Source organism: Centruroides sculpturatus, unplaced genomic scaffold (assembly GCF_000671375.1).
Source record: "Centruroides sculpturatus isolate CEXI.00-Female unplaced genomic scaffold, Cexi_2.0 scaffold1187, whole genome shotgun sequence".
NCBI lineage: Eukaryota > Metazoa > Arthropoda > Arachnida > Scorpiones > Buthidae > Centruroides > Centruroides sculpturatus.
The window spans coordinates 244,788-256,111 of NW_019385441.1; the positions used below are offsets into that span (position 1 = coordinate 244,788).

Here is an 11,324-nt window from a genome sequence, read left to right on the forward strand (position 1 = left end):
GCTTCAATTGGCCATCCATAACGTGGTGCATCTTCAATACTGAAATTGCGAGAACGAAATTTTGTAAACCAGTTTTGGCACTGTCGTTCTGTCAACACATCTCCACCATACATGTCACACGATTTTTTTCTTGCTTGAACGGCATTTTTATTTTTTTGGTAATAAAAAAGCAAAATATGCCGAAGTTGCTGCTTTCGATCTTCCATATTTGATGGGACACAAAAAATAAACAATTGCACGAAATCAAACAAAATTTTTTATAAATAAGCCATAAAATGCTAGCTGTCAAAATATATAATGATAATACGGTTTAGAACGAAAATGGCGGGAAAAATACCACTAATCCGTCTAGTGGTAAAAAAACGAACTTACTTTCCGAACAACCCAATAATAAGTTTCAATGAAAATGATAAAATGTAAATTTAATTTTATCATAACGCGTTTGCTTGAATTTCCTTTCTTCTGAGATCGCAGCAATGCGCGACGGGTAAGCTAGTATTGAATAAATATAATTCAATATTGATTTTAATTGTGCAATAGTTCCATTTTTGAAGAAAATTAAACTATATGAATGATCCAATTAATATATTAAAATACATTGTTTTATAATCAAGTTTCACTGAAGTTCCTTAGCAATTTATGAATTAAAATTATAAATAAAAACAAATTTTACAACTTACATACATAAAAATAATCTATGTGTAAAATTAAATTAATCTGATTAAAGCTTAACCAATTATTTTTTAATTAAGTTTGATCTTTCCTGTTTGATCTTTCCTGTTGTTCAACAACAAGAATTTTTACTCTAGAAGTAACAAACAGAAGATAAAATGCCTTTACTTAAACACTTAACAGAAAGAGATTACTGCAAGTCTGATAATTTGTTGAAAAATTAATACAAATTGTATTTTAAAGTAATTATTAAGCAAAGCATGAAATGTAAAATTATTAGACATATCATTAAGTATTGCTGACCAAACAATGATATTGGACCAATGGTATAAGATTCAATACTTGGTTCAGGAAACTTAGCAGATAGTCTACATCTTGAATGCATTCAAGTAGTAAACTATCTAAAAATAAATAATGATTTTGAGCAAAAAGGAGTATAGCTTGCTATGATGAAGTTGGCACATTAATACTTAAGTACATATGTACTGTACTTATATTTTTAATGTTGGTTTGTTTTAAATTCTGTTCAATTCACTTATTTGGTTTGTTGTCAAAGAAAGCTTAAATGAATATAAGAGAAAAAGTATTTATATTTTCAAGTTTGTCAGTCTTCTTGTGTTTCTTTATACTTTAACATTGATTCCTGTAAATTCATAGTTTGCTTATTTCCAACAATTATACAATGATTGCAAATAGTTCAATATTTTGTAATAAGTATAACAATGTAAAGTTTGTTAGTATGCTAGATATTCACATTTGTTGCCATTGGTAAAGTGTATATGCATACAAATACAGTCGACCCTCCTATAACACAGGTTCATATAGTTCGGATTACTATATGACAGTTAAAAAATTGCGACAGTATTCGTACAAACATGCTAAAAAAACTCATATAATTTGGTAAAATGTCATCACCGACTCATGTCGTGACAGGATTGGTCGAATCCAGGCAAATAGTGGATATTGTACAAACCATTGAGTTTAAACAAGCAGTGGACCTACTAAAAACCATTTATTATTTAACGTCCATAAAAATTATATTTATATTAATGATGACTCCAAAGTTCAGCGAATTTTTTGCAAAAAAAATAATTTATCAGGAAGCATGCGAGCTCCATTTGATGACAAGCTCCATGACGAAAACAAGCTTAACCCGTTTAGTTCTTCGCCCGAGTTAACTCGGGCACGCTATATAGCGTTACATAAAACGTGGTCCTTAAGGCCATTTTTGAAAAAAATTTTTTTTTTTGAATTTTTGGAATGTTTTTTAGGTCCCCAAATTTTTTCAAAATTTTTTGCCCGCGCGAAAAAATTTTATCGCGATTTTAATGAGCCTATGTGAAGGCTCGATTAAGGCTTAATTGTTTTTTAATGGGAGTTTTTTATCAATTTTATTTCATGGTTCCTAAGTTGTAGCGCACTAATTTTACTTCGTAAAGTTATTTAAAGCTAGTTTCTGATGTCAAAAACGACCTGCAAAAGTTTTTAAATTTTTTTAATTAATATATTTTATTTTATATTAATTTAATTGATTAGGGGGGGTCGGAAATCGCAATAAAATTTTTAATTTTTTAAAAATATTTGAAAATATATGCAAATTTCGATGTCACCCTACTTTAAACCCTTGTCCTCCCGAGACTTCTATGAGAATGTCCCGGGAAATCCGACTCCAGCTGTGTTCAAGGTCATCCAGCTGTGTAAACAATAACTCATCGGTGTTAAATTTCACAGAAAGGCGAGTTAAAAAAAAATAAAATTTGAAGCTTTTTCTTCTAAATTAACGCATTTCTTTCGTTTTTTTTCAGGTTTAAGTATTTTTTATGTTTAATTACAATTATATCAAAAATTGCTGGGAACTAAACGGGTTAAGCAATGGCATCATTGAACGGTGCACACTCGGTAAGTAATCCTACAATTTTTTGTTTATAGCATAGTTTATATGGATTATTCCCAAAAAATTATACGTATTTTGGAAATGTTGAGTCAAATTAGTCTAGAATCGATTAATTTTATGGAAGAAACCTTTCAAACAGCCATAGTCCATAAACTGCGTACGTGCCGGGCTGTGATTGGCTCATGTATTTAAGGACTCTTAGAACATCAATTTCATAAAGAACAGAATGTATCTACCGTGTTATAGGGGGTCGACTGTACTTAAATTCTATACATAGTGAATACGAAAATTTATCTTTAACCACAAAAATAAACAAGTAAAACGCCAAAGCCATTTTTGGGACAAGACTATGTCCCAAAAATGGCTTTTGCGACTCAAGACTCGGACTCGGAGACTCAGGGCTTGACTGCCCACTGTTTTCTAAGGAAAATAGAAAAATGAGCACTCTTCAATAAGGAAAAGCCAACACTGGTACTCGAGTGTCCTTGAATAGATTACGGTGGGTTTCATTGCTGCCATGGTTACAATGGGTTGCATTGTCACAGACCTTTCTTGGCTAAAGTAAGGAGCAGGATCACTTCGATGCTCACAGCAGGTCTTGTTCTCATTGTCCAATCTTCTTTGGTATTACTGGTTTTGAGTACGATCATTCAAACTTTGCCGGCCCTGGCCACAGCCATGACCACTAGGTTGTCCATGAAGCATTTTCTGTGAAATTAACCAATCCAATGTTGAAATTTCTCTCTGTTGCATGTCACCCTGGGTGGAATCTTTGTCCATTACTAAGGAAAATTTCCCGTTCTTAAAAAAAATCATTGTGGCTATTGTATTGTCTGAAATTATTTTTTTATTTTGCACAAACAAAATAAATATATTAATAAATGTAAAAACAAAAAAAATTATATTTTAGAAGTTACTTTTAATATAAAATTATAACAACTAGCGCCAAAACGTTCTGATACTGAAACAAGATATCTCAGGCAACTGGTCAAGATCAGCACATCACAACCAGAGATATATCCGGAATAACATGAGACAGGTAAATGGGTTTTTTCAAAGATTCATTTGTCAAAATTTGATTTCTCAATGGTCGCATTTCCAGCTTTCCAATAAATAACACATTCACAAATCTTGCACTAGTGCCTGTTTGTAGAAAGATGTTGCCATTTTGTATTTTATTTTGACTCAGTTCTTGGTCTCCTGAGTACCCACAAGTCTTGTTTTTTTTTATGTGCACCTGATTTGGTCACCTAATATTCTGTGCCAAATTGCAACTCCTGACATGTACTCCTTCATACCTCTAAGCTGGTAAGCCAGGACAGCACTGCGATTTTATAAATAGGACATAGTCTTGTCAATAATAATAAAGTTATTTCATTACTAGAAAGTTTGTTGTATAATCATGCCACATACAGTCGACCCCCCTATAACACTATTGATAATTCTGTTTTATATGAATTCCATGTTGTACGAATCACTTATATTTTGCAAATACGAGGGTGGTCCCAGAAGTACCCGACCTGACATAGATGGCAATACTTATTTGAAAAAAAAAACAACTGTGTTCGAAAGTATCAACCTTATAAAGCTTAAGTTTGAAGTTTGAAGACGTTACATTGTATAGTATTTTTTTGGCAGCCATAAATAGTGAACAATCTCAGTGAATTTGTAAACATGGAAAAAATTTGTCATCGTTATGTGATACAATACTTTCATTTGAAAGGTTTCAGTCCAACCAATATTAAAAATGAGCTAGATTCTACTCTGGGGGAGTCTGCTCCCTCGTTTACAACAATAAAATATTGGGTGGTAGAGTTTAAACGAGGCCGTATGAGCTGCCAAGACAAACATGTCAGTGGTCGACCAAGTGAGGTGACCATGCCAGAAATGGTGGAAAAAATCCACAAAATGGTATTGGATGATAGTCAGTTCAAAGTGCGACAGCTAGCAGACATGGTAGACATTTCAAAAAGTGCTGTACATCGCATTTTAACTGAAAATTTGGACATGAGAAAGCTGTGCGCAAGATGGGTGCCGCGTTTGCTCACAATGGGACAAAAACATCGTCCTAAGGATGTTTCAATCAAGTCTTTGGCAATGTTTCGCAGCAACAAGGCAGAGTTTCTGCGTTGATTCATAACCATGGATGAAACATGGGTCCATCATTTCACACCTTAGACGAAAGAACAGTCGAAACAATGGACTGAAAGGGGAGAATCTGCTCCAAAGAAGGCGAAAACAGTTCCATCTGATGGCAAGGTCATGGCGTCAGTTTTTTGGGATGCGCCCAAAAAAAACAATCAACGGCAAGTATTACGCGAACTTATTGCAGCACTTGAATGATGAAATCAAGAAAAAACGGCCACATTTGGCGAAAAAGAAAATGTTGTTTCATCAAGACAACGCACCAATTCACACATCTGTTATTACGATGGCCAAAATCAATGAGTTAAGGTTCAAATTGCTTCCTCACGCTCCCTATTCGCCAGATTTAGCCCCCTCGGATTATTTTCTCTTTCCAAACTTAAAAAAATGTCTTGGTGATAAAAGATTTGCCAACAATGAAGAAATGTAGTCTGCAGTTGATGGCTATTTTGAGAAGCTCGACAGTTCTCACTATAAACAGGGGATCAAAGCTATTGTACATTGCTGGAAAAAGTGTATCAAGCTAAAAGGAGACTATTTAATGAAGACACAAAAAATTTTTTGTGTCTTCTTTGTTAGGTCGGGTACTTCTGGGACTACCCTCGTACGTGTTCCGGACTGTGAACAGCTCACGTATTTGTAAAATCTAAGTGACTCATACAACATGGAATTCATATAAAACGGAATTATCAACAGTGTTATAGAGGGGGGTCAACTGTATATATATGATATTGTCTGTATTAAATTCCTTTTATGTTGTAATATGGATTTATGATGGAGAGATGATCAAGCAATTTTTGAAGGTCTCAGCATACTGCTCTGGAATCTGGGAACAAATCTCAGCAGATTAAAAAATCCCAAGAATAATTTGAGAGAATGCTCCATGTCAGGCATGGCCAAACCCAAGATGGGCCTTGAGGCCCTCCATGTGTCCATAGTGTGTAAAGAGTAAAAAAAAACAACCAAAAAAGTGGATTGTATTTATTTCATTACAGTTAAATATTTTAAAGCTATTTAGGAATAATAAAAACAAAGTTATTTTAAATTAATTGTATTGATTGGCTGTGTGTTAGATGAATATTTACAATAAAAGTAATTTATAAAATGTAGAAATTTTAATTAGAAAAGTACTTTAAAAATTAGGAAAATAAATGATAAAAAAATAAAATAGAACCACACTTTAACAAAACAGATAATGCTACCATTACTTTTGCCTGGAACAGGAATCACCATCAGCTGAGAACAAGTATAAACACAAAAATAATTATGAAAGTATTTAATAAATATCAAAATACATGCAGATTATGACAAATGTTTTAATCCAAATGTGATGTAAATATTTGAAATCTTCAATTAAGTCTTTGAAGCAAAAGAAATAATGGTGGCACTTTGGTTTACTTGAGTTGATGTTAGACTTGTTTGATTGGCAAAATATACATCACATGTCATATATAAAACTCTGATTCTGATTGGCTATATATATATTAGATTCTGATGTATCAAATACAAGAGTTATATTAAATTTGGATATCTGCAAATTATTTTAATTTTAAGTACTAATTTAAAAATAAGATAGATTTATAGATTTCTTTCCACTGTTTTAATAAAAATATGTACTTAATTTGTAGTTATTCTTTAATTTAAATGTACTTTAATGTATACTTACTCTTCCATCAAATAAATCTCCATATATTAGAAAATCTTCTCTTACAATACCAATTAAATTCAAAGGTATAAATTTAATACTGTTTTGATTAGGATGTTTGTGGCATTTTAACCCTTGTCGCCTTAACTGTTCCAAATGGACTGCATCACCAATTACTTTTGTAATTCCAACATTAATTCCTTGAGTTACTATCCACATATCTGTAGCATTAGCAGCCTACAAAGACAAATAAGAAGAAATTTTTAAAAAATATAATACAAAATGTATTTTAAATTAATTTCCAAATGTAAAGTATGAATTCCAGAAGTAATGAAGATTTTAAAAGATTAGTTTGCAATATTTTATAAACATTACTTATAAAATAGGTAAATGTCTCTTCAATCCGAACAAATTTTCGGTAGACTTTCTCACAGCTTTACAGGTTATAAAACTTCTTTATTTTTTACATATGCATTTCGGGCAAGTTTGATTTTCTAGCCCCTCTTCAGTGCTTAAAATACTCCACATATTTCATCATCCTTTTCACAGTACTTGTACTATAAATTTGTAATGTTTTCTAATTTATAATATCTTTGACAATTTCCATTTTTTCTCTTAAGGGCGTTTTACATCGAAATCCATATCATTATGCTACACAAATACAGGTTTTCTTTAGAAGTATCACAAAAAAACACACAGTAGTATATGTTGTATAAACTTTAAAAAAAGGTAAAACTGACAATAAAATTTTTTTTTCAAAAATTGAAAAAAATTTTATTTAAATTGAAAGGGTTAGTTACAAGTTCCAGTATTCAAATAGTGTAAATTTTATAAATATTGTCAATAATAAAAATACTATATATTCCTAATAATAATTCAATAAAAATATACATACATTTTTTAAAAATAAAATACAAAAAAATTTTATGGTATCGGTTTCTTTTTTTATAAATTATATAGTCAACCCCCCTATAACGCAGGTTCATATAATGTGGATTCGTATATCGCGGCAAAAAAATTGTGACCATATTCATATAAAGACGCTAAAAGAGACTCGTAAAATGCGGTAAAACGTCATTGCCGACTTGTGTCGCAACAGGATTGGTCGAATCTGGACCAATAGTGGATGAGCAGCTGAACTACTTACATGCTACATAGAGTTTAGGCGGGTAAGTTGAGCTTACTATCGTCTGTACAGTATATAAATTAGGTACTGCAAGTCTAATACAGTACTGTAATTTTATACATTTCTTGTGAAAAAAACATTTCTTATTCAACAGCCATAAAAATTATTTCTATTAATGATGTCTCCAAAGTTCAAAGAATTTTTTGCAGAAAAATAACTTATCAGAAAACGCACCCGCCGTTTGGTGCACTGCTCCGCGACGAAAACAAGCTTAAGCAATGGCATCATCAAACAGTGCACACTTGGTAAGTAATCCTACAATTTTTTGTTTATAGCATAGTTTATACAGATTATTCCCAAAAAAGTATACGTGTTTTGGAAATGTTGAGTCAAATTAGTCTAGAATCAATTAATTTTATAGAAGAAAACCTTTCAAACAGCTGTAGTTCATAAACTGCACACATGCTGGGCTGTGATTGGCACATGTATTTAAGGATTCCTACAACGCGAAGTTCTTATAAAGTGGAACGTATCTACCGTGTTATAGGGGGGGGTCGACTGTATTTTTCAAAATAAATGTCTACCATCAAACCTTTCAACAACAATCACTAACAGGAATATAAAAATAGCCAGTGCTTAAGATGACCACTGTTTGGTAGCTATTTAATGTGGCTCTTGGAGGTTTGACTGTATTTATAATATATAGTAGGACCTGAACTTAACAGACTAATTGGTGGGGATGTGGTGTCCATTATTGCCAAAAGTCTATTAAATCAAATGTGTTTAAAAAAACATACATTTTAATAACAAACTTACAATGTACAAGATATATCAAAAAGCTGTACATTAAGTAATTTATATTCATTAACTCACTGACCCATCATTCAATGTATTCTATCCATAAATGAAAAAAAATTATAAAGTTTCCTCTAGAACAGAAATTTTTGTTCTTCAAATCTGAAGTCCATTAAATTGAGGGTCTGCTATATTCAAAAATTTAAATTACTTTTTTTGCTAAACTGAGTTAACAAGTTGTTTATTATGGTTAATGAAATGAAATAAAAATATATAAATATGAATAAAAATTAGTATAAAAATCTATCATCAAATAACTGTACATTAATTTTAAAAAGTAGGATTTAAAAAAAATTCTTTCCCAATTTAATTTTAAAAGTCTTATTTCTGAATAATTATTCAATCCCTAACCTTAATCAATCCTTTTTGAAAATTTTCTAGCTGCCTGCTGTTTTTCCAATCATGAGGAGATGTTACATTAGAAATCACCACTAAAACAATTCTTGGACTTTTTATTTTCCATTTACTTTGTAAAATATTTGCAATTTCTTCTAGATTAGCATCATGAGTGGTAGTAAGAAAAGGACGGCCCTAAATGAAAGTGTAAAATTATTATTAATTAAATACAATAAAACTTAAGTTATAACTGAAAATAAGGTCAATAAATTTAATAATTCAATCATTGTAGAAATTCCAGGAATCAACCTATTTATTTCTGATTAAATGTTTTTTGTGACCTTTTAGTCTCATTGTCAGATCAAACACTTAAACTTCAATGCATTTAATCAGAAATAAATAGGTTGACTCCTTAAATCTCCATAGAGATTATGTTAAATTTAGCTTGATAGAGTTGATAATTTCAAAAAAAGAATTTAATAATGCAAAACAATTTCTAATAATAAGTAAAAGAAAACTATCATTTAAAAAAACAATAATAAATGTAGATAAACTTTAACCTCAGTTTCATAGGCAAAATTTTTCCAAAAGCAAATTTTTCCAACAGTAGAGGAAAACTTTGACATTCCTTCTTCACCAAATGCAACAGAAGGTGCATGACTGCTCTGACGTTGAAAACATGTATTTAGCTTATCATAACCAGAAGAAGTACCTTCAAAAGTTTGTAAATCTGTTTCTGAAACAATCTAAAAATAGCATAAAATTAATGTAAATATGACTGAAATTTTTTCAAGTAATTTTATTTTTTATTATTATAAAGTCATTTAAAATATTAACATTTTAATTGAAAAAGTGAACTATTAGCAGATGACAATTATAATAGTTCTCATTCAGTAAAAAATATAATAAATATAACTTGGTACAGTACTTCATACTTAGTAACTTGTATCATATGGAATGAAAAAAATTACTAGTGAGTCATATTTTTCAGAAAATAAATGCTAAATAAACATTAACTATTTCTAATATATTTATGAAGTAATTGAACAGACAACTTCTTGATATTCAAAATATAAAATTTAATATGCATAATATCATATTGATTAGTATTATTAAATTAAGAGTTTATTCAGTTAATTTAACAATAAACATTCATAAATGATTTCTCTTACTGTCTTACTTATTATCTTATTATTATTAAATATTTTTCCTTAAGCTTGAAAATTCACCATTATTAACATCATATTCTAAGTAATACATAGTATTACTTAGAATATGATAGTATTAAAATGTATTTATTTAAGATTAAAATAATTAAATTATTATAACCTTTTATGTATTTTAATCACAACTTTCATAAAATCATTACTATAAAATTTATTTTTGTAAGAGTCTAAATGTTTTTCAAATATTTTTAAATGATTATTTTATAACATCTAATTACTCAGAAATTAAAAACATTATGAAAAGAAATTCAATATGTAAACTTTAGTAATTATAAATGGTAGAAAAAATTGTTTTAAACAAATATTTGCATCATAATTAGAGAGGTGTCTTATAAAAAAATAAAGAAATTAAAAAACTTTAAAAATAATTATTTTATTTATTTCTTTTTAACTTTTACAGAAAATTGCTGCTGATGAGACCACACTGTGACACTATGGAGATTTACTTCTGACCAGTGATGCATATTATGTGAATTAATAAAAATCCCATTTCGTAAAAAAGTCGCTTCATCTGTGAAAAAAACATTATTTAGAAAAGTGGGATTTTGAGCACACCAATTGACAAAACTCCACTTATTGAGAGTAATCAGTCAGATTCAGCATATGCATCTTCTGTAGGTAGCATGAATGCAAATGTTGTGCATGCAAAGTACACAAAACTGTCATGTGGTTAACACTCACAATAGCACCAACCTTTCCAGTACTTGTGCCAGGATCATTTTCTACCAATTGAAAAGCCAAGTCTTGGTTATTCTGGTTGCCATTTGGTGATCGTCATTCACTTTTACTAGAGCATAACTGCCCTTTTTCTCTCAGATGTCTATCTACAGCAGTAAAAGTTTGGTGATTTGGCACTCTTCTGCCAGGAAAGTTTCTTGGTACAGTTATCTAGCTTCAAGTGCATTCCTGCAAGCTTGCCCATACATTAAATGCATATTAGCATATTCTGAAAACATAAATTTGGATATTATTGGAAAAAATCACTTTGGTCAATACAAACTAATCACTGTTGACGAACAAATACAAATAATGCAAATGCTCTTGACTTCAACATAATAAGTCAAAAGTTCCATATTATTCGGAGATATTCGAATATAAAAATTAGCCTTAAAATTAGCAGTACATTTAAATGTTTAAGACATACCATATTCAAAGATGTTCTAAGAACATTTTCAAATATGCAATTTTTTTAATCATGGAACTTATCACAGATATATATAAAGTTAAGCCATGTACTCTTACAAAAAAAAAAGACTCAAAATCCAAGTAGCAAATTAATAAATCAAACTAATATTTATCAACAAATATTTTCATACAGGAAGTGTTTTGCTAAACAGGAAGTGATATCAATTTTTTAAAATCGCTTATAACTCAAAGTGAATGCTTCAAATCAAAAAATGGCCATAGAGTTTCCAACTCAAAATT

General features: G+C 30.2%; 1 protein-coding gene across 1 annotated transcript in view; it reads right to left on the bottom strand.

Moving 5' to 3' along the window:
• Positions 1-10,652, bottom strand: part of LOC111639041 (protein ced-11-like) — a gene marked incomplete at its 5' end in the record, with an annotated part of 100,682 nt that extends 90,030 nt beyond the window's left edge. Inside the window, 4 exons of the mRNA XM_023384816.1 lie at positions 6,378-6,593; positions 8,689-8,868; positions 9,234-9,419; positions 10,593-10,652. Of these exons, the coding sequence (XP_023240584.1) occupies positions 6,378-6,593; positions 8,689-8,868; positions 9,234-9,419; positions 10,593-10,652 (642 nt within the window). The remainder of the gene's footprint in view (positions 1-6,377; positions 6,594-8,688; positions 8,869-9,233; positions 9,420-10,592) is intronic.
• Between the last annotated feature and the right edge of the window lie 672 nt (positions 10,653-11,324).